The 24,799-nt window shown below is 41.5% G+C and overlaps 1 protein-coding gene across 1 annotated transcript in view; it reads left to right on the top strand.

Annotated features, from left to right (window-relative positions):
* Window positions 1-2,148: 2,148 nt before the first annotated feature.
* The window catches only part of AVEN (apoptosis and caspase activation inhibitor), a 197,630-nt gene continuing 174,979 nt past the window's right edge, over window positions 2,149-24,799 (top strand). The window contains exons 1-2 of the mRNA XM_060619687.2: window positions 2,149-2,228; window positions 6,816-7,278. Coding sequence (XP_060475670.2) covers window positions 2,149-2,228; window positions 6,816-7,278 — 543 coding nt within the window. The remainder of the gene's footprint in view (window positions 2,229-6,815; window positions 7,279-24,799) is intronic.

Raw genomic sequence — 24,799 nt, 5'->3', positions numbered from 1 at the left:
ATAAATCGAGAGAAAGTAAGCTTAAATACAGATGACAACATTGGGTTAGATATCAGGAAGAACTTCCAGTGATGGAATGTAGGAGTAAAAGAGGTTCTGAACTTACCTTTTTTGTTTGTATTTTAAAGTAGGTGTATCTAACCTCTTTCAATTAATAGAATGCTGTCCAAAGATTTCTGGTGATTAAGAAATGACTTCTTAATGTTGTTGAAGCAATATCTGGGCCTGAATTTTAATGCAATGCATACTCTTTTAAAATTTCTTTTCTTAGGGTGCCTCGGTGAGTCAGTTGGTTAAGTGTCTGTCTCTTGATTTTGGCTCAGGTCATGGTACCACAGTTCATGAGGTCGGGCTCTGAGCTGACAGTGCAGAGCTTGCCTGGGATTCTCTCTCTCTTTTTCTCTCTGCCCCTCCCCTGATCTTTCTCTCTCAAAATAAACACACTTAAAAAAATTTTTTTTTCAGTTTACTTATTTTGAGAGAGAGAGAGAGAAAATGAATAGGGGAGGAGCAGAAGGAGAGGGAGAGAAAATGAGCAGGGGCAGGGGAGAGAGAGAGAGAGAGAGAGAATGCCTAGTAGCCTCTGCCCTCCGTGCTAAGTCCCATGCGGGGCTCTATCTCATGAACTGTAGATCCTGACCTCAGCTGAAGTTGGATTCTTAACCAACTGAGCCACCTAGGCGCTCTGTAAATAAATAAACATTTTTTAAATATGAAAAAAATAATATTTAAGAATATTTTTGAGAGAGAGAGTGCGAGAGAGCATGTGTGTATACAATGGGGGGGGGGGGGGTGGGAGAGAGAGGGAAAGGATCCCAAGCAGGTTCCGTGATGTCCGCACAGAGCCTGATGCTGGGCTCGATCCCACGATCTATGAAATCATGACCTGAGCTGAAATCAGAAGTCGGATCCTCAACAGACTGAGCTACCCAGGTGCCCTATGTATTTATTATTTTTACTTGAAGTATAGGTGACATACAATATTATATTAATTTCAGGTATACAACATAGTGATCTGAAAGTTCTATATTTTCTGAAATGCTCACCATGATGAGCATAGTTACCATCTGTCACCATACAAAGTTATTACAATATTATTAATAACACAGTAAGTTCTAATTTTTTATTTTTATTTTTTGTTTTTAAGTTTTACTTATTATTTTAGTAATCTCTATACCTAATGTAGGGCTTGAACTCATGACCCTGAGATCAGGAGTCAGATGCTCTTCCGACTGAGTTAGCCAGGCGCCTTCCCCCCACCCCCGTAATAAGTTTTTAAAAACATATTCTGTGTTCACCACTGTGCTAGATTCCAGGGGGGCATATAAAAGAGATATACAGTAGTCCTTGCAGTAAAGGAGTTAGACATCTATAGTTCTAAGAAAAAGAGGATAGAAGAGTGAAGTCGTGCCTTTATACCACGACAACGTGACAGAAGTCTTACGGAGCACATCAAATGACTGTGTTTTCAGAGTAAGACAGGAAGACGGGTGGGACTGCTTTACAAGACAGCATCAGCTGGAGCCATTCGGTGCGTGCCTGTGCCCCACCATGCCTTGGGGTTGCCTCTGCGGGTCGGAGCTCCTCCTGCTGAGACCAGCCTTGTCTTGTTGTTATCCCAGTGTGCTGGATAATATCATTTCCTGTGTGTGCCATGACATGAAACGGGCTGGGAGGTGCTGCCCAGACGGGTTTATGTGAGAATCTGGAAGTCCGGGAGGTCCGGACGGTATTGTCCAAGTCTTCCCCCTGACAGACTTAAAGGCATGGCGAATGTATTTATTTTTGCGTTCTGAGGGTAGTGTGTTGTTCCGGAAGCGGCAGCAAGACAGTCCGTGGAGGAGGGAGTTATGAACTGTATCAGATGAGGTGCATGGAACAAGAGCCTAGGACCGGGGCCTGACGATCGGACTTACTTACATGGGGATCCGGGACAACCCTGGGAGGTCATTTGGTGAGATGGTGATGGTGAAGGCCTCGTGGAGCGGATTAGTGAACGGAGGACGCTGGAGACAGTGCTGCAGAGGACTCTTCTGAGGAGCTTTGCTATAGAAATCCATTATGAAAATGGAATAGGATATGGGGCCAAGAGTTTTCTTGTTTTTGTTTTGTTTTAGAGAGGCAGAGGGATAGCATATTTGCACGCTAATGTGCATGATCCACTGGAAGGTAAAAACTGCCGAGCAGGACAGAGTGGGGGCAGTTGCTGGAGAGATGTCCTCGAGGAGGTGAGCAGGGATTGGACTTAGTGCAGTAATAGAGGCCCCGGGCTTCACACGGGAGCAGAGACCCCTTTGTAGTAACCTGGAGAGGACACGGCAGGGCAGACGGGCACTGATGTAGGTAGTCTGTGAGTAATGGCAGTGGAAATTCTTTCCTGATTGCTTTCATTTCTCTGTGAAGTAGAAAGCAAGGTCAGCAGCTGAGAGTGGGGATGAAGGGAGAGAGAGGGAGGGAGCAAGTCGTGAATCCTGTATGTTGGGAGTTTGCCCCATTCATTTTCGCTTGTTCTGCGACTAGCTTTAGAGGCCTGGGCACTGTTGTGACCTTACAGGCAGTTCACTTGCTCTTATCTTTTTACCAGGTTCCAGACTGAGGATTCTGGGCTGAAAGGAGAGTTCCTGGCCAGATTCCTCCCCCTGCAGTCCTGGAGCACTTTCCATAGTGGCTGTGGCTGTTCAAAAACATCTACTAGATACAGAGACCGCTTTTGGAGAGACCTTATCAATGTTCTCCAGTTTATACTGTTTATATACTAAGCATCAGAAATCAACAAAACTAGAAAATCTGCCTATGAAGAGAAGAATCAGGAAGATGCATATCCCTTGAACATTTATTTGCAAAGGGACAGTGTTTTTTAATTTTTTATTATTGTTATTTAATGTTTTTATTTATTTTTGACAGAGAGAGAGACAGAGCATGAGCGAGGGAGGGGCAGAAAGAGAGGGAGACACAGAATCTGAAGCAGGCTCCAGGTCTGAGCTGTCAGCACAGAGCCCGACACGGGGCTCAAACTCACAGACCTCGAGATCATGACCTGAGTCGAAGTCACTCAACTGACTGAGCCACCCAGGCGCCCCTTTAATTTATTATTAAAAAAGAGTTTTAAGTCCTATCATAACATCCACTTTTATCAAACAGTGAGAATGTATAAGCTCGGGCTAGGAATTAGGTTTCTGGGTGATATTTGAAGGCTGAAATACTACCTTGATTCAGTGGTTCTCAAATTTGACCATGCATCTGAACCCCTGATGGGGATGGTTGTTAAACCACTGATTGCTGGGCCTCATCTCCAGTTTCTGATTCTGGGGTTAGGCCTGCAGATTTGCATGTCTAACAAGTTCCCAGGTAATGCTATGCTGCTGGTCCACATTTTGAAAACTATTGCCTTAAGCAATTAACTGCCTTTTTTTTTTTTTTGTAATAAATCAAGTCATGTATATTAAAAAATATGCAAATAGTGCAGTTTATTTTCTTAAAGAGCCACCTATGTAATTCAGCATTTTCTTTTTGATATCTCATGAATACTACCTAAGGGAAAACTGAATTTTTTATTCATGCAACGGCATACATTTAAAATCAGGAGTATCAAGTGAAAGCAATAGCAGGAAAAACCTTCCTTCCTTTTGTTATTTATAAAATCAAAAGGTCTCTGGGTTCTTGCAATGCAAGAAATTTTTTTTTTTTTTATCCTTGATGATCTCTTTACCACGTGGATCAGAATCAAATGAGGACAGCATACTCAACATCTTAGAAGAACTTCAGCTAGAGGTGTCCTTCCAGTTAGGAGGGGTTAGCAGGGAGATCTCAGAATTCTCCACATCTAGGGGCGCCCGGGTGGCTCAGTTGGTGAAGCATATGACTCTTGGTTTCCGCTCAGGTCACGATCTTCATTTGGTTCGTGAGTTCCAGCCCAGCGTCGGGGGCTCTGCGCTGATAGTGTCGTGGAGCATTCTTGGGATTTCTCTCTCCCTCCCTCTTGACCTTCCCCGCCTTTCTCTCTGTCTCCCAAAAAGATAAATAAACATTAAAATACAAGAATTCTCCATATCTAAATACTCCTGGCTAAATTAAAAGAAAAAAAACAACTCAAAAGGACAGAAGGGGAAGGGGAGTAATATAGGCTCTGGACCTCTGGTGGCATCCGCAGCATAGACTTAAGAACACAGATTCTGCAACCAGACTGAATGGGTATAAATCCCAGTTCTGTCATGTATAAGTTTGAGCAAATTATTTACAAAACTTTGCCAATTTCTGTGGTGTGCTTGAAACTGTGACCCATTTCAAGCTACCAACTTTGTCACTGAATGTAAAATTAGGATGAGATAATGTACCAAAACATTGTAATTCTTGGCTACACAGAAGATGGGGGTCCAGGCTGACCAATGTAGTCTTAGAACAAGCCTTTCTTATCTGTTTGTATCTTCTGTTAGCTCCTCTTTGGTGCACAGGGAAAAGGATACATTTGTTGTTACTATTCTCATCTTCCTGTTTAGTGTTCAGAGGTGGGACTATTGAATTTGAGAGTTTAGCATGGGGATGAATAACTTAATCCTGGGTGCTGACAGTCCTAATTTCACAAATAGAGACATGGAAAAAAATGGGGAAAATAGGGTATGGGGGAATAAAAAAAAGGGGGAAAGGCTGGAGATCAGTGGACAAGGAAAAGAAAAAGTTGATGTACTGTGTAAGACATAACAGTGTCCACTAACAAAAAATGTTAACTATGAAGACAACAAATTAACACAGAAAAATATAGAATATGATGTTAAAAAATACTGTTATGCTGACAACCTTCCCTGACACATCTCCCTCCACACTGTATTCTCTCTTGACTAAAGGCATCATTAACTACCAAGAAAGAAACCTGGGCATCACCTCCAACTTCTCACCCCCCAGCCCAATTACAATTGGACAAGGGGTCCTATCAATTTTCTCATTATCTGCCTCCTCAGCTCTCAACTTAATTTAGGCCCTAATCATTTGTGGCTGGGACTGTTCTAGTAGCTTCCTAATGGCTCTGCCTAGAGTTTGAATGCTCCTCTACAGAATGATTTTCTGAGTGTAGTGGTTAACAACATAAGCACAGACTGCCTTAGGTTCCAATCCTTCAATTATGTACTAGCTGTGTAGTCTTGGATGTTACTTAGATTCTTGATCTGTAAAACCGGGCCAACACTAGTACAACCTCCTAATGCTGCTGTGAGGTTTACATCAGGTGTTATGTAGGATGTACTCAGAACTGTACTCTGAACTATGCTCTGCATCACTATGTTTAAGATTTTTTCTTTCCAATCCTTCAGTGGTTCCTTCTGTTTAGAAAGCTCCCAGATCCCACTTATCAATGAGGCAAACTCCTGCTTAGCCATCAGGCCTTTGTTCAAGGTCGTATTTCTCATGAGGCCTTGGGCTATTCATTTAGGCCTAGTTTCTTTCTTCCTTTGGGCCTTCACCTTGAACCTCCCACTGCACTCAGCACTCCAGAGCAATCATCTGTTTAGAGGGTTATCCTTACAGAAAGCAAGCTACTCAGGGAGCCTGGGTGGCTCAGTCAGTTAAGTGTCTGACTTTGGCTCAGGTCATGATCTCATGGTTCATGAGTTTGAGCTTCTCATCTGGCTCTGTGCTGACAGCTCAAATCCTGGAGACTGCTTCAGATTCTGTCTCCTTCTCTCTCCACCCCTCCCTGGCTTGCACTCTGTCTCCCTCTCTCGAAATTAAATAAACATAAAAAAAATAAATAAATAAAAGAGCTTCTTGAGGGCAGGGATTGTTTTTTTTGTTTTTTGTTTTTTTGTAAATCTCCAGGACAAAAGCAGTGTGGCTGGCAAAGGGAAGACGATTAGAAGCAATGAACAGTGTTAAGTACATATGGATATAAATAAGGACTGAGAAGAGGGGAAAAAAAACCCCAATTGTTTTGCTATGCTGATTGGATGATGGGAGTTTTAGTTAGCCCTTGTTTATTCTATGTGGTTTCTGTAATACAAAGTTAAAAATGGCTCCCATGTATCCATATGAACAATTGCCCTTCTTCTCCTGGTTAAAAAAGTAGACTGGATAAATAAAATGGACTACCACTTAGCAATAAAAAGGAATATAATTATTCAATCATGGGTAAGTCGCACAAGTTTCTACTAAAGAAGTGATGACACACACACACACTGAATAGAATGTAGTGAGTCCACCTGAGTTAAAATGCCAGTTGTACCACATAAGGCAAATTGTTTAACCTCTAGGGTTGCTTCTCATCTGCAAATAAGAGTGACGCTAGTATCTACCTAAAAGGGCTGCCAGAATTAAACACTCAGGTGCTCAGTAGGTGTGGGCTAAAGTAGTCATTATTACAGAAGTTCTTGCAAGGACTTCAGAGCCCTTCCACTCATCACCAGTTTTGCACTGTGCTATCCCAGCTGCCTGAGGCAGTCCACACCTCTCACCCGAGACCCCCCCACCTTCTCCTCCATACCTCCTCCTGAACCCTGAGTTCAGAGTAATTTTAATAATTATACACATTCATGCTTGATAATTAAGAGATTAAACGGGGGAAAAAAGGAAAAATTAACTCACTGGGAGTCCCACTTTACCGTTAATTAACCTCTGCTTACATTCTGGTATATACTTTTTAGATTTTTTTCTAATGCAATTACACTCATATTCATAATTTTTTTTTAACAAAAACGAGTTCCAATTATACAAACAATTTAACCCATCCATTTACTTTACTTTATAACCCGTCCTTGAGCCACGGTCCCTTCGCCAGACCCACCGAGTCCCCCACTTCCCGCTCCCACCAGTGGGCCTTTCCTCTGAAGCCCCAGCCTTCCCGGGGCCCCGGTTCCGGCCCCACCTGCCAGGCCCCGGGCCGCCCCGCCCCCGCCGCGGCCGGCTTCCATCCCCGGCCCCGCACCCCGCGCTCGCCGCCACCGGGGGCCTGTCGCTCGCCGCTCCTGCGAGCGACCTGTTTCCGGTGGGGCAAGGGCGTCTCCGCCGCGGCCCAGCTCCGGCGCGCTCAGCATCGCCGGCGACGGCCAGATGCAGGCGGAGCGAGGAGCTCGGGGCGGCCGCGGACGCCGGCCGGGCCGCGACCGGCCGGGCGGGGACCGCGACCGCGAGCGGGCGGGAGCCGCAGCGGCGGTGGCGAGAGGCGGCGGGGACGGAGGCGGCCGCCGGGGTCGCGGTCGGGGCTTCCGCGGCGGCCGCGGAGGGCGAGGAGGAGGCGCCCCGCGAGGCGGCCGCCGGGAGCCAGGAGGTCGGGGCGCCTGGGCCAGAGCGCCGGTAAGAGGCGGCGGCTTGTGGGGTCCGGGCCGCGATTTCGTGGGACTGGGTCTGATGAGGCCCCGCCGCGAGTCAGGAGCCGTGAGCGGCTTGCTGGCCGCTCGCGAGCAGGGCGGCGGCGGCGGCACCTGCGCCTGCGCGGGACGGGCGGAGGGCGGCGGGGGCGCGCGCAGAGTGCGCACGTGGCGCGTCTGCGGCTGAGCCGCCGGTTGTCTCCCCGCCGGGGTGGCGCGGGAGTGGCCGCTCGGAGGGCTTCCCCAGCCTGCCCAAGTGGTCTGGGCCGGAATGGCTAAGAACGCCGGGGCCGAGGCTGTGTGTCAGGGTTGCAAGGCTAGCGGGCTTGTTGGTTTCGGGTGGAGTGTCACCGGTATTGACCCTTGTGGTGTGGGGGTGCGGCCAGCGCTTGGTCTGGAGGAACTGAGACTTGGGCAGCCTTACAGTATGGGCAGATGTTCCTGTTACTAGGAGGGCAGGGATTTTTTTTTTTTTTTTTTTTTTTTGATCTGTTGTGTTCACTGTGCAAGGTCTAGCACACGGTAGGATAATAAAGGTTTCCTGAGAGAATGCCCACCACGGAATGGACTCTATAGGATTTGGGAACAGGATCAGATACATAGTTCTCTCTCTTCTTTTAATAGCATAGTTCTTTTATTACACAAGTGTCGGAATCAGGGGTCACTGGCCTTCCTTCGTATTTAAAACTTTTTAATCAGGAAATGTTTCTGCAGTCGGGTCTGAATTTTAATAGCAATGTGATCGACCTTATTCACACGTTCATAGAAGGGCACTTAACAGCTTGGAGCAGGGCATGATAGGGGGCAAACTTCACTTATCTCCCAGCTAAAGGGGTTTGAGTACGGTCTTTTAGGAGCCGGTATTTTAACATTTGTACTGCAAAACGTACCTGTGCGGCACAGTGCTTGGGGCATCACTGATCCTTGGAGCCACCACCACTTCTGCCACTGTTACCACTATCATATTTTCAGCCCAAAACTGTGTATTTTTAATTATTGTGTGCATAGATTAAAACAAAATTTTGGTTGAGGCAAAATTTCTTGTTACTGAAATGTTTGGAGTATTTTAAGGGCATAGAAGGTTAAGATGTCCCTAAAGGTAGTAATTGTATACCGAAATACAGAGCTTGAAAAAAAATTAGAAAACTTAAAATTAAGTGTAACATACTTAACCTGGTTAGGATTAAAGTAGGAAATAAGTAAAATTTGAGGTATGAAGAAATTCTTAGGTTCAGTTGGCAGGAAATGATCAATCTAGTGCACACTGGCAACACATTTTATCCTCATAACAACTGTATACCGTGGACTCTTGAACAACACAGGCTTGTGGGTCCACTTACATGGGGATTCTTTTTCTTTTATAAACCAGTATAGTCCTGTTAATGTATTCTTTTCATTATTTTCTTAACGTTTTCTTTTCTCTAGCTTACTTTATTGTAAGAATACATTATCTAATACATATAACATACGAGTTATGTGTTAATTGACTGTTTACGTTATTGGTAAGGATTCCAGTCAACAGTAGGCTATTAGTGATTAAGTTTTGGGGGAATCAAAAATTATATGTGGAATTTTCCACAGCACCCCTATCCTAGGATATGTATAAGAATCAACTGTATATATGTTGCATATATATATATATATATATATATATATATATATGTAGTATAACTTTGTTACAACTTATTTTTTTAATTAAAAACATTTTTTTTAACATTCATTTTTGAGAAAGAGCGTGAGTGGGGGAGGGGCAGAGAGAGAGGGAGAGACAGAATCTGAAGCAGGCTCCAGGCTCCCAGCTGTCAGCACAGAGCCTGATGCGGGGCTTGAATCCACTGACAGTGAGATCATGACCTGAGCTGAAGTCGGACGCTCAACAGACCGAGCCAGCCAGGTGCTCCATAACTTATGTATTTATTACAACTTTATTTTTCTTAAATTTTTATTTTTTATTTTTTAGAGAGAGAGAGAGAGAGAGAGAGAGACAGAGTGCACACGAGTGGGGAAGAGGGACAGAAGGAGAGAGAGAGGCTCCACCCTCAGCACAGAGCCCAACGTGGGGCTCCATCCCACAACCCGGGGATCATGACCTGAGCCGAAATCAAAAGTTGGATGTTCAACCGACTGAGCTACCTTGGCACCCCACAACTTTATTTTTTAACTTTATAACAACTTCATTTTATATCTATTGTATATATAAAATCTTCAGTATTACCAATTAAAAATCTTCATTTTTAATTGACTTGCCCAAGCTTTTATAGCTAGTGGCAGAGCTGGAATTTATACTAAGCTGCTCTTGACTCAACTCTGTCTTATCTCTTACATTTTTGTGAACCAGTCACCTCTTAACTGAGAGCAAGGTAGATAGATGCTCCTTTGGCTGCAGGGATCATGTTTTAATAGTAATTGTAGTAATGGTACCTTTGGTACTTACTACAATGTCTGACACATAGGCGTTTCATAACAAGTGTCTTTAACCTGATAAATTGAGTGAATGAAGGTGCTTCTATCTTACTCATCTCTATGGAACTAAATTGAGTAAAATGGTATATTGTTTTGAGAATGAATAATATATTTTTTGATTTATGTTAATATTGTAACCTATTAAAATTTTGGGCTTTGATCCCTTTTTGGGATCGTCTTAAAAATCCCATCTTAGGGGCACCTGGGTGGCTCAGTCGGTTAAGCGTCCGACTTTGGCTCAGGTCATGATCTCACGGTCCGTGAGTTCGAGCCCCATGTCGGGCTCTGTGCTGACCACTCAGAGCCCGGAGCCTGTTTCAGATTCTGTATCTCCCTCTCTCTCTGATGCTCCCCCATTCATGCTCTGTCTCTCTCTGTCTCAAAAATAAATAAACGTTAAAAAAATTAATAAAAAAAATCCCATCTTATATATTCTTTTGGGATTTTTTTTTTCCCTGCATAGTTTAATGATTCAGTGTGTCAGCATATGTAAATGTGTGGCACAGAGCTTGGGACATCACTGATCCCTGCAGCCATCACCACTTCTGCCACTGTTCCCACTATCATCCTATTTTCAGTCAAACCTGGATAAAGAGATGTTGGAAGGATTTCTTCCTTTTGGTTTGGTTTGTGATCTCTAAGTCCTTGCACTTCTTAGATTCTGAAGTACTATTCATCTTTAGGCTTGCTAGGAATACCATTCTTGGTGCGTAAAGATTAAGGGGGACAAGATTGATTGCCCTGCCTGAGGCCTCCTTGCCCTCCTATTTCATGTTGATTTGTGCCCCAAATGGAGAGTAATTGAAATGATCAGAAAGAAAGAAATTCATGATAGAGGTTTAGCTGTGTGAGGATCAGTTAGTTACCTAATTCCATAACTTAATGTTGTTTACACCTTTCGCTTTCTACTTTATTTTTTTTATTTTTGAGAGAGAGAGAGAGAGAGAGAGAGAGAGAGAGAGCGTGCGCATGTGTGCGAACACGACTGGGGGAGGGGCAGAGAGAGAGAGGAGATGGAGAATCACAAGCAGATTCTGGGCTGTTAGCTCAGAGCCCCTTGCGGGGCCCAAACTCACAAATTGTGAGATCAGGACATGAGGCAAAGTCAAAAGTCCTAAGTTTAACCGATTGAGCCACCCAGGCACCCCTGTTTTCTATTTTAGACCACTACATACATGTGGCTTGTTGATGAAAATCAGGACAAAATAAGACTAAACAAGTACCAGACAAGTAATTCTCCAAGGGAACTTTACTGAACACATTGGGTCTGCTAGTCTCTTGCACTTAAATCATTTCCTGTGTAGATCATATGAACCCTAAGTTTACGGAGTTTGGGTAAGCATATCATAAGGCTAATTATCTCCATTGAATATCCATCCACTTGAAGCATGACATTGCACTGGATGTAGTCATTAACTTAAAGCATACTAGGATTTGTTAGTATTATCTTTTTTTTTTTTTAAATTTTTTAATTTTTGAGACAGACAGAGCATGAATGGGGGAGGGGCAGAGAGGGGGAGGGGCAGAGAGAGAGGGAGAGACAGAATCGGAAGCAGGCTCCAGGCTCTGAGCCATCAGCCCAGAGCCCGACGCGGGGCTCGAACTCACGGGCCGTGAGATCGTGACCTGAGCTGAAGTCGGATGCTTAACCGACTGAGCCACCCAGGCACCCCTTATCTTTTTTTTATTAGTTTTTTTTTTAATGTTTTATTTTAGTTTTTTTTTTTTTTAACGTTTATTTATTTTTGAGACAGGGAGAGACAGCATGAACGGGGGAGGGTCAGAGAGAGAGGGAGATACAGAATCTGAAACAGGCTCCGGGCTCTGAGCTGTCAGCACAGAGCCTGACACGGGACTCGAACTCACGGACCGTGAGATCATGACCTGAGCCGAAGTCGGATGCTTAACCGACTGAGCCACCCAGGCGCCCCTGTTTTATTTTAGTTTTAAGAGAGACAGAGTGTGAGCAGGGGAGGGGCAGAGAGAGAGGGAGACACAGAATATGAAGCAGGCTCCAGGCTCCTAGCTGTTACAGAGTCCAACGCTGGGCTGGAACTCACGAACTGTGAGATCATGACCTGAGCGGAAGTTGGTGCTTAACCAACTGGGCCACCCAGGCGTCCCATATACTTATCTTTCTGATGAGCTACTAGCAGAGAGGAACTCAAGGCCTATCGGTAGTCCTTGGATAACTCACAGTTAGGAGAGGTTAACTAACTTATCCATTATAATGCAACCAGAAAATTACAGAGCCTGGATTCAACCCAAGCATTTTTGTTCCAGAACTGTTTTTTCCACTGTGTCCCTAAGCTGTTTCTAGAGTGATTTGAGATTTGAAAGGTCAAGTGTGGCGGACTGTTGTATGATTCTTTCACACACTTTTGTTTTTCTGATGTTCCAAAATGGTGATCAGGATTGAAGGTAACACTGATACCGTATTTGGTTATTGTGGATGTCGGCAGATCTTTGCTTTCTTGCTTCATGTTCAAATGGCAGCTGCTTTTAATCATTTTTAAATTATTTATGTCCAATTAAAGATAAGGCAGCTGTTTATAGCCACATTAAGGAGAGTAAGAACTTGGAGGTAACTTTTTTTTTCTGACCAAACTTTTGCTTTGCAAACAAAAATATAAATGCTTTGCCTGAATAGTAATTAATCCTAGATGCCCTTGACATTTTCATTGCTACTATTTCAGTAAAAGGGATATCTCTGACTTTGATATTCAAGTTTACCGTGAACCTGGAGGAAGACAAGATGTCAAATCCAAGTTGCTGACAGGTTTCTATAGCATTTGCTCCTTCATTGTTGCTGAAAGGAGTGCCCCTCATTGTGCCAGCCAGACAGAGATGGAGAGTCCGTTAAAGCTCACACTTGATAGCCTCTACGCTGTATTTCTTCCCTTTTCACAAAGCCTGATGTAAATTCACTTAGACACTGAATGTGCTCAAGTGTCCTAAAAGAAAATTGCTTTCAGAATAGCTCTTGGTAAGGGGTGCCTGGCTGGCTCAGATGGTGGAGCATACATCTCTTGATCTCGGGGTTGTAAGTTTGAGATTAGCTAAAAATAAAGTCTTTAAAAGAAGAAAAAAAAGATTAGTTCTTGGTAATCCATGAAATTGGCCCTTTCCTCTGCTGTAGACCACTCCTCAAACACGGTAACTACTTTGCTAATAACATATACTGTTTTGAGATCTGTTTTTCTCACTGATCATTCTATCACTTACATATTTTTTACATTACAATATTTACATTATTGACACTTTCTGCTGGTATTCTGCTTAAAGTTTTTTTTGATAAATTATCTATGACATTGTACTTTAACATTTACAGTTAATACTTTTGATCATTGGTTCATATAGTTTCAGAATGTAAAGTTTCCAGCATATTGTTGATTTGACATTTTAATTAATTGTATATTTGACATTTTAAATAGAACTGTCGCATCATTCTTATACCTGGATGGAGTCCAAATACTATAGTGGTTTGATATTCACCATCATCCATTTAAGAATCTCACATTAATAAACTTTTCAGCAGTGAGAAGATTTACATTATTTCTTATTCTTTTTATTTTGTGTTTTATTTTATTTTAAAGTTTCTTTATTTATTTTGAGAGAGACAGAGGCAGCACAAGTAGGAGAGGGGCAAGAGAGAGAGAATCCTAAGCAGGCTCTGCACTGTCAGTGCAGAGCCCAATAAGGGGCTCGAACCCACAAAGCCCTGAGATTGTGACCTGAGCTGAAACCAAGAGTCAGACCCTCAACCTACTGAGCCACCCAGGTGCACCTTATTTTATGTTTTGAGTCCACATCTTCCTAGAACTTCATCTAATATATCTTCAAACTTGAAAAGCTTTTAGCAATCACTTCTTCTGCTTCCCTGTAATGAATTTTGATTTTTTAAAAAAAAGTCTCATAACCTTAAGGGCTTGGATGTAAATTTTTTTCTTTTAGGTTAAATTGCGATTATACTGATTAATATACAACTTATTTTGATTAGCAGTTGTTACCCATAAAGGTAAAATTTTACTGTAAATGCATCTCATTTTCCCTAATGAGTTTAATTAGGTATCCATGGATAAATGTGGCTTATTGCCTGAACGAAATAGGATTCAGTGTCAGTTCTCTTCCCAATTAGATTTTTATACATGTAAGCATGAGGTCGTGGTTGGAGCTTCATCATATGTGTCACTCAATTCTTTGAATACCTTTCTAATTCTATATCAAAATCATTATTATAAAAAAAATTTTTTTTTAATGATCTGTCATTTGACAACTGGATTAGGTTCTCCTTCAGTTTTGTCTAAAGCAAGGAATTGGAACCTTCCTGGTTTGCGGGACTTGTTACTCAGTCTTTAGAGTTATACTCTCTCAACATCTATACCTCTATTGAAAATTATCCCTTTGCTTGGGGCCTCAGGGAACGCACGACAGCCAGAGTGAGAATGGCTGAGCAGGGGTCGCCCGTCCTCAAGCGCTTTCTAAGACTGTTTTCGGTTGAGAGTATGGACACTGAAGATCTGAAACTTAATTCCCTTAAGAACTCCTTGCTCATATACCTTTTGAGAAATCTTCCTGAACCCCCAGGTGTATAGATACTCCATTTTGGGATTGTTGACTAAGAACACATTACTTACTCTTTTATTATTATATTATTATTATTATTATTATTATTATTATTATTATTTTAAGGATGATAGTTATTTACATGTATTTACCCAGAGGGATTTATTTATCTATCTATCTATTTATTTATTTATTTATTGGCGGGGGACGATGCACCACTTGTGGAGTATAGTTTCCAATTGTTGTCATTCTTAATGGTGTTTCTGTCTTTGTTTTAACTGATGCTCAGATGGAAAATGGCAAGCTCATAACTCTAGACTACCAGGATCTGTTTTCTGGGGAATTAGGTGCTAAGCCATTGGGCTTTCACTGTTTTCTCCAGAAAAGTACTGATTATTTTCCACGATTCTGGGAAAGTGAGGTTTCCAGAGGCCTGGTTAGGTCATTTGGTCCTACCCACACCACAGCATGACTTTCTAGACTTGGTTTTTGTTTTTGTTTTTGTTTTTGTTTTACTTTTTACAGTAAACTGTACCCCAGACATGTGGCTCAAACTCATGACCCCAAGACAGAGTTGCATGCTCTACCAACTGAGCCAGTCAGGCGCCCCCCCACAAAGACTTTTTTAAAAAAGAAATTAAGTGGTTGAAAATAGATTTTCTATTCAGATGTCACTGTTTCCTGATGTGCTTTGAAATATCAAAAGGAGAAATAAGGACCATACTGACACATACTTATTTCTATTTTATAGACACTATAGATACTTATTTGTATTTTATAGACATTAGATTCATTCTTTTTGAAATTTTATTTTCTTTTGTTAGAAGCCATTTGCGTGTGTGTGTGTGTGTGTGTGTGTGTGTGTTGAAGTACCAAGAACAAATGCTTTAATGCTGTTAATATTTTTTCTTTTGGGATGGAAATAATGTCAACAGTTTTGTTGGTCTCAGAATTTTTTATAAAGGTGTCATGGGGCAGTGCGTGGAAAATTGATATAGATAATCTTTCACTTTTGAGTGGGTGTTGAAGGATGTTGACAAGAAATACAAATCGATGTGTTTAATTTTATCCCGATGTTGCTAGGAGGCTGTTTTAGAATTTGACCAACCTGATGTCCATGAGCCTTAAATTTGCTTAAAAGACAATTTCTGTAAAAACAGCACTCCCAGGGATACTGTTTCCTGCAATCCATATCATGTCATTGGTATATGCAAACAGTAGGAAAATTAAAAAAACATGTGGGAGATTGATAGAATGAATTCCCTGTTGTACATATTTAATCCTCTCTTTGGGTCCTCTTTCTGTGAAGGACTGATACAAGTGTGTCTGATCTATACTTTTGTTGTGTGAGAGATAGGGGGAGTGAGTGCACATGCATGTGTGCGTTGAGTGGGGGCGGGGGAGGAGAGAGTGAGAGAGAGGGAGAGAGAGAGAGGGAGAGAATCTCAAACAGGCTCCATTCCCAGCACAGAGCCCAACACAGGGCTCAATCCCATGACTGAGATCGTGACCCAAGCCGAAATCAAGAGTCGGACGCTCAGGTGACTGAGCCACCCAGGTGCCGCTGACCCATCTTCTTTAGTACCCAGTCAAACTTGTGTTGAAAGATAGCAAGCACATTTTAATATTAATTTAAGCAAGGCATCATTGAGATGACAGGACTGTTACCAAAAAGTCACATATATTCTTGGATTATCAGTGCCATGATTCCTCCATTTATTTACCTGTGGGAAGTTACTAATGTTGACAAATGTGATTCATGTGTGATTCTGTGAAATAATTAGTCACCATATTTAGGTTTCTATAATCTCTGGCTTGAAAGGATCATTAACAGTTACATTTTGGGAAAATTTAAAATAGCTAGTATTCACTATCACAGTGTAATGCAGTGCAGGTGTCATTTAAGTGGTAGATTTGGAGTCTGTGGCTCTGTTGTTCATCTAAAGGTCACATCCCAGTAGCTGGCTTCATGATATTGAGTACTAGGATATTTCATCCCCACTTTTTCATTTTTCTACAAGGCTGATAATAAAATAACATGTCTTTGTGTAATATTTGGGTTCATTAAAGCTTAGTCTTACTGAAAAGGGCTTAATCCCTGTCACAGGTATATAAATCTCAAATCCTTCCAAAGAGGTTATGAGTTTTCTGGGAGCAAAGCTTGATGACAAATGAATGTTTTTCTGAAGACAAAGCTCGGCTTCCTATTTTCCCTTAACTAATCTTCACTTCATTTTCAAGTTGTGTTTTGGTTGGCTGCTTCTTTATTATGCCAGTATGAATTTGCAGAACAATTCCTGTTAAGTTTTAAAAAACATTTTTCTTGGAGCAGCTGGGTGGCTTAGTCAGTTAAGTGACCGACTGTTGATTTTGGCTCAGGTCATGATCTCAGGGTTCGTGAGACTGAGCCCCACGTCTGGCTTCGCACTGAGAGTGCGGTGCCTGTTTGGGATTCTCTCTCTCGCTCTCTCTACCCCTCCCCAGCTCTCTTTCTAATAAATAAATACACATTTTTTTTTTTTAAAAGTATTTTTCTCCTCTTTACAGCCAAGAGAATCATTAAATTAAGAGGTGACCAGAAAATGTTATTTAAGAACATGTATTTTGGGGTGTCTGTGTGGCTCAGTCAGTTGAGTGTCAGACTCTTGGTTTTGGCTCTGGTCATGATCTCACGGTTTATGGGATCAAGCCAGCATTGGGCTCTACGCTGACAGCATGGAGCCTGCTTGGGATTCTCTCTCCCTCTCTCTCTATCCCTCCTCTGCTTGCTCATGCTCTCTTTCTCTCTTTCTCTCAAAATAAATGAATAAACATTTTAAAAAAAGAGCGTGTATTTTATATTCACTGGAAGGAGAAATTAAGTAGACAAGTTGATTTTTCATTTTATAATATGGAAGTAGACTTCAAAGGGATGGTTTTTAGACAGAGTTGGCAGGGATGGGGTCTCAGGTTTGTGCCTCATCTGTATTCCGGTTGGCTTCTGGCAGTCAGGTAGGGGAGGGGTGGGAAAGGGCTGTTGAAGCTTGAGGATGAATGTTTGCTCTGGTGGATGGCACCACAGTGATTTCATACAGAATGGGATCTCTGAAAGCTTAAGTGTTAGAATTGAAGAATTACAGACAGAGAGTGATTATTATTTCAAGATACTAGTATAAGTTTACAGACGCATGAATGAGTAGGGTATACCTCCTCAAAACCTACTCAGTATTCTGCCTTTTTTTTTTTTTTTTTTTTTTTTAGCTCTCTTTTCCTTTTTCTCCTCTCTTTATCTTTTCCCCCCACTAGTGTTGCATTTGTTTGTTTGTTGGTTTATTTAGTAAGCTTCACACTCAGAGATCAAGGGTCACGTGTTCTAATAACTGAGCCCACCAGGTGCCCTGTGTTGTTATGGAGAGAAATCACATGGTGGCCAGTAATGTATGTTTCGGAGTCTAACAGAAACTGGTTAGAATCCTACTCTCCAACCCCCCAGTTACTAGTTATATCTGAAAAGTTGCTTAAGCTTCCTGAAACCTCAGTTTCATCACCTGTAAAGATGATTAAGAGTGTTCACCTCACACAGTTGTTGTAAAGAGTGAATTAGGTGAACACAATAAAAGGCAGTTTTTATACTTATCATGCCACTCTGCCGCCCTCCCTCATTCGGGGTCTTCTCAGAGTGCGAAGGTCAAATGCAAAACTATACACTCATTCACATGTAACACATGAACACACGCACACACATATATAGAATATTTAGAATTTATATTACTTATGAATATCTTTTATTCATTTAAAATTTCCTTAAAAGCCTTGAAGCATGTAGTCTCTCCCAGCCTTTACTGAGGGGCTGCTGTGTGTGTGTATTGGGGCATGTGTTCATGCTCTGGCAGGAAACTTGTAACTCTGCCTTAACCTTTCCTTCCTGCTTGTGTAGAGACTCAAGGTTAGCCAGAGGTAAGAGGTCATTAGGGACTTCTCAGATCTTTTCTGGGCATGCCCACAGTGACGCACAAATTGCATGGCCTTCTAGAGTCCCAGGGATATGCCGCAGTTTTACAAAGACCTCTTGGACATCTCGTTCCCCAGTTTTAGTTTATAAGGTGTTTGTTTGTTTATTTATTTTTTCAGTCTCTTTTGAGGCCCACCTGTTATCACTGCCTCAGGCAGTCGTGGTTTTAAACTTTTGCTGCTAATTGTCTCTCACGAATTCCCTGATGATAGGACTGTTCACACGGAGTGAGCTCTGAACCTGGTTGAATGAAGACAAGACCCAAGAATGGAATTTTTCACAGAGCTGCCAGAGAGGTCAAATAGTGACAGGTCCCTGTGGAGGGGACTTTCAGCAAGCTTTTCTTCCCTCTTCGGTGGTTATAAGGCTGCTGTTTTTCATGTCACCATAGTTGTGAGCCTGTCGGTTTTCAAAGCAAATGCAAAGTTTGTTACTGCAGAGATGAGAATGGGACAAGTTGCAGTTCTTAGAGATTTAGCTGTTTTTCTTCCATAAACTCTCCTTGGATTGTTGTAAGTCTTTGGTTAATTTCCAGAGTTCTTGGTTTTGGCAGTTTTTGTCAGTGTTCTTGTTGCTTTTGCAGTAGAGTGGATTTTCAGGGGTCCTTACTCTGCCATTCTGGGAGTATTTCTGTTCTCCTTTATTTTATTTATTTTAGAAATCTTTTTTAATGTTTTATTTTTGATAGAGAGAGATGGAGAAAGAGCGAGCAAGCAAGCAGGCAGAGAGAGAGGGAGACACAGAATCCGAAGCAGGCTCCAGGCTCTGAGCTGTCAGCACAGAGCCCCGATGTGGGGCTCGAACTCACAAACCATGAGATCATGACCTGAGCCGAAGTCCAACACTCAACGGACTGAGCCACCCAGGTGCCCCTGTTCTCCTTTATTTTGATGCAGCCATTGCTGCTGTTTCTAATTGCTAGAAACTTCTCCCTTTGTTTGAGACAAATCGTATCTCCCCTTCCTCTTTTATGTGTAGGCCAGCCAGAGTTTTGTTCTCTGGAACAACAGAATTTTTTATTGAGCCAAAACACAGAATTCTCTTAAGCCTGAAAAGGTCATGGGGGGTGGTTTCAGTGTTTAATATGAGAGATTTTTTTTTTGTTTTCTGAAACTGTCAACTTGGAATGGATCACATATAGTAAGAGTATATTAAGAAGGCAAAAACTAATGATTTAATTATTTAGGCAAATTTGATATTCCATCATTTTGTAAGACTCTTTTCATCATTTCTCTGAAGATCTTGGCACCTAATTTATAGTTTACATTCTTTATTACTTTCTGGGTGACATCTACTTATATATGATTGATACGTACCACATCATGATTTTCACTATGTGATTTCTTTAATTTCAAACTTATCTAAAGTATGACCTCTCTCAACATGCCTTGCTTTGTTATGAAAGTTAATCTTTGTTTCCATTCCTCCCCTTTTGTATCAGTGATACACGTATCTCCTAAATCTATAAAAGTTTTACCTATTCTGGGGCGCCTGGGTGGCTCAGTTGGTTAAGCATCCAACTTCGGCTCAGGTCATGATGTCACAGCTCGTGGGTCTAAGGCCTGTGTCGAACTCTGTGCTGACAGCTCAGAGCCTGGAGCCTGCTTAGGATTCTGTGTCTCCCTCTCTCTCTGCCCCTCCCCTGCTCATGCTCTGTCTCTCTCTCAAAAACAAACAAACAAAAAGTTTTACCTACTCTCCTGTTAAATGATAGAAAAATACCAAGAAGAAAATAAAAATTACCTATAATATTACCACCTATAAATAACCACTGTTAACATTATGATGTACATTTGTTTTCCATATAAAACTGGAAACAGGTCATGATAAGACTTTAAAGGGAAAAAAGACAATATTGTACTTATGTAAATATTATAAGAGCTATGCATGCATTAGGATCCTAAAAGGATATAAATACGTATCAAACTATTAACTGTGTTTGGAGTGGGAAAAATACAGGGATTATGTGGAACTTTTTAATCTTTTTTTTTTTATTTTATTTTTTTTATTTTTTTATTTTTGGGGCAGAGAGAGACAGAGCATGAACGGGGGAGGGGCAGAGAGAGAGGGAGACACAGAATCGGAAACAGGCTCCAGGCTCCGAGCCATCAGCCCAGAGCCTGACGCGGGGCTCGAACTCACGGACCGCGAGATCGTGACCTGGCTGAAGTCGGACGCTTAACCGACTGCGCCACCCAGGCGCCCCAAATCTTTTTTTTTTTTTTAATATGAAACTTACTGTCAAATTGGTTTCCATACAACACCCAGTGCTCATCCCAACAGGTGCCCTCCTCGATACCCATCACCCACCCACCCTGTCCTCCCACCCCCCATAAACCCTCAGTTTGTTCTCAGTTTTTAAGAGTCTCTTATGTTTTGGCTCCCTCCTTCTCTAACCTTTTTTTTTTTTTTTTCCCTTCCCCTCCCCCTTGGTCTTCTGTTAAGTTTCTCAGGATCCACATAAGAGCAGCACTTTCACCAATAGCCAAGTTATGGAAAGAACTTAAATTTCCATCAACTGATGAATGGATAAAGAAATTATGGTTTATACACACAATGGAATACTACGTGGCAATGAGAAAGAATGACATGTGGCCTTTTGTAGCAACGTGGATGGAACTGGAGAGTGTGATGCTAAGTGAAATAAGTCCTACAGAGAAAGATACCATATGTTTTCACTCTTATGTGGATCCTAATCTTCTTTTTTAATTCAAAAATTTAAATGTTTATGTTATAGAAAAATAATATGTTCCCCATTGGAAAGAGGATTCTCTGGATATACATTGGTTATAAAATAAGGTGAGACAGGCAGGAAGATGATGCATATAAAAATAACAGGGATTATCTCTAGGTGATGGGACCATGTGGTATCATGCAGTGTGGTCAGTACAAACAGGTTTTCTGGGGAAAGATGATTACTTTAGTTTGGACAGGCTTGATACCTGTCCATTTCTCTCTGTCCACAAACACACACGCTATTTTTTTTTCTTAAAGATTTTTTTAATCTTTAAGAGTAAATGGTAGTGGGGCACCTGGTTGGTTCAGTTGGTTAAGCGTCTGAGTCTTGATCTTGGCTCAGGTCATGATCTCACAGTTTGTGGGATTGAGCCCCATGTCGGACTCTGTGCAGACAGCTCGGAGCTTGCTTGGGATTCTCTCTCTCCCTCTTTCACTGCCCCTCCCCAACTTGTGCATACGCACTCTCTTTCAAAACATATAAATGAACATTAAACACAAAACAAGCTTAAAATAAAAAAAAAAAAAAAGAGTAAATGGTAGACATGATGCCGTTTTACCCCCTAAACACTTCAGTATATATTTCCTAAAGGCAAGGAAATTTCATACAACCATAGAACAATGATTGAAATCAGGAAATTAACATTGGTAGAATACTGTTATCTAACCTTACTGAGATTTTGCCAGTTGACTCATTACTGTCCTTCATCAGGTTTTGAATCTTAAAGCAATGACATACAGATGTATGACAATTAGAGATTATTCCCTATGGCAGTTACCATGGCATCCTGTCTAGTCTGTTTCTGTTATGTTACTGTATCTTAGTTCTCAACAGCCTGTTTCCTGATTTTTTTTTTTTTTCTCCAGCCTCTAGATTTCTCATGAATTTTAGGAGCTACTTTAAAATGAGGAAATTCCATGGGGCGCCAGGGTGGCTCAATCAGTTGAACCTCCGACTTCAGCTTAGGTCATGATCTCTCAATATGTTGGTTTGGGCCCCTAGTCGGGCTCTGTGCTGACATCTTAGAGCCTGGAGCCTGCTCTCGATTCTGTGTCTCCCTCTCTCTCTGCCCCTTTCCCACTCACGCTCTCTCTCTCTCTCTCTTAAAAATAAAATAAACATTGGGGTGCCTGGGTGGCAAAGTCTGTCCGACTTTGGCTCGGATCATGATCTCATAGTTTGTGGGTTTGAGCCCCATGTTGGGCTCTGTGCTGACAGCTCAGAGCCTGCAGCCTGCTTCTGATTCTGTGTCTCCCTCTGTCTGCCCCTCCCCTGTTCACACTCTGTCTCTCTGTCTCTCAAAAATGAATAAATGTTAAAATAAATAAATACAATAAAAAAAATTAAAAAATTAAAAAAATTAAAATTAGGAAATTCTTTCAGGAAATTCCTCTTTTGCCTAAATTAGCCAGAATTCTGTAGTTTTGAACCCAAATTCTACCATTCTATATTTTTCACACTTTACATTTTTCAAAGTCTTACTCCCCCTTACATGTTCTGTTCAAATGTCACTTTTCTCTGTGAAGCTTCTGGTTTTCCTCAGTTAGTAATGTTGTACTTTGTAAACATAGTACTTATTTTCAATCCTCATTTGATTACAGTTAATTATTTACTTGTCATATGTTTGCTTCATTAATTATAAGCTACATGAAGGCCTGTACATGACGCAGCACTGTGATTTTCAGGAAGAGGTCCATTAATGTTTGGACGAATAGCGTTGAGAAGGTAGTTTAGAAGGTAAATGGTGCAAGCTAGAGAGAGTGTGTCTTTTTTTTTAATGTTTATTTTTATTTTTGAGAGAGAAAGTGTGAGCAGGGGAGGGGCAGAGAGAGAGGGGGACAGAGGATCTGAAGAGGGCTCTGTGCTGACAGCAGTGAGCCCAATGTGGGGCTCCACTGCGACATCATGACCTGAGCTCAACCAACTAAGACACCCAGGTGCCCCTAGAGAGAGTGTGTTTTTAGGTAGAGTCATTTTGGGAGTTCAGGTCAGGAGAACCTTTATGTTTCATTTGTTTGTTACACTATTTGAAGTAGCTTCTTTGGGTAGTTGAAAGGTCAGTAGCTAAAAAGAGATTGCTCTCCCCAGGGCCAGATTTATACACAAACATGAATTCACATTGGATTTTATATTCTCCTAGTTCTAGGTCTATTAAACTTTACAATTCAATGCAAACAGTAGATCTTTTAACTGTGAGACTGAAACAGGAATTATAGTATCCAGAGATTTTTTTTTTTTTAAGTTGTCTACACCCAGCATGGGGCTCAAACTCATGTCCCTGAATTCAAGAGTTGCACGCTCTACCAACTTAGCCAACCAGGCTCCCCCAGAGATCTGTTATCTAGAGAACCCCTTTTCACCCTTCAGTTCCTTTTTATCTTTGTAAACTCAATTTGTTACATATATTTTTCAAGTTTTATTCTTTGTCTGTACTTTGGATTCCTTGCCACTTTTACCTTTGCCGTTTTCGAGGTCAATTATGAACTAGAAAGGATTTTTTAAAAAACTAATTATATATTCCTGTATTTTTATTCTGATATTTGAAATGTCAGATTTCGTAAGAAATTTTGTGCTTATTTTTGTGTTTTTCCTTAACTATTTCTTACACTATTAGTGATGAATTGACAAGAGTACATATTTGTTAAATTTAAACTAAAATTTATTTGTAAGAGTGTGCTGTTTATTTTATGTATAGAATAATGGGGTAAGAGAGATCTTTTTTTGACCTAGCAGGGAGGAATTAAAGCACACCAGCATTTTATTAACATTCCCATTACTATTTTATTTTATTTTATTTTATTTTTTTAATGTTCATTTATTTTTGAGAGAGTAAGAGAGATAGAGTGTGAGCAGGGAAGAGTGGGGGACACAGAATCTGAAGCAGGCTCCAGGCTCTGAGCTGTCAGCACAGAGCCTGATGCGGGGCTCGAGCTCACAAACCATGAGATCATGACCTGAGCCGAAGTCGGATGCTCAACCAACTTAGCCACCCAGGTGCTCCCCCGCCCCCACTTTTTTTTAACATTCCTTTATGCTGAGTTAGGTCAGGACCTAACCCAGGGCTGAGCGTTCTTGTGCCTCGATTTTGGTTTTCTCATGAATGATTTTTAAGTTGTTACACACATCATTCTAGGTAAAAGATACTAGCATCATAGCAACATTTTTAAAACCATGGGGAAGGGGCACCTGGGTGGCTCAGTCGTTTAAGCATCCGACTCTTAATTTTGGCTCAGGTCATGATCTTGCGGTTTGTGGATTTGAGCCTGGCATCTGGCTCCCTGCTGACAGTGTGGAGTCTGCTTGGGATTCTTTCTCTTTCTCTTTCTCTCTGCCCGTGCTTGTGTACTTTCTCTCTCTCTCTCTCTGTCTCTCTCAAAATAAGTAAATAAACTTAAAAAAAAAAAAACAACATGGGGAACATAGACAAGTATCCAGTATTTAGAGACATTTACCTTTTTAGGATAGTGGTAAAACTGCAGTGTAATAACAGTAACAATGCAAAGGCCTTTCATATTGATGATGGCTAAGTGTATTCAATGTGTCTCAGCCAATGCTCTCTTTTTTGGAATGTCTTGTGCGTCAACTTTTAAGTTATTATTATTAATTTTGTTTTTCCGAAAAATGCAAATTGTGGGTTCTTCACAAATTTGCGTCAAAGAGAAGGTGGAAACATAGATTGCTTACAAATGTTCAAAAATCCATGCTAATTTCCTTGGAGATAAACTTCCTAATGCAACTAGGTGTAGAAAT

This window comes from Panthera onca, chromosome B3 (genome assembly GCF_046562875.1).
Source record: "Panthera onca isolate mPanOnc1 chromosome B3, mPanOnc1 haplotype 2, whole genome shotgun sequence".
NCBI classification, from domain to species: Eukaryota; Metazoa; Chordata; class Mammalia; order Carnivora; family Felidae; genus Panthera; species Panthera onca.
Note: the sequence above shows the minus strand (reverse complement) of the source record. Positions and strands in the feature narration are given on the sequence as shown.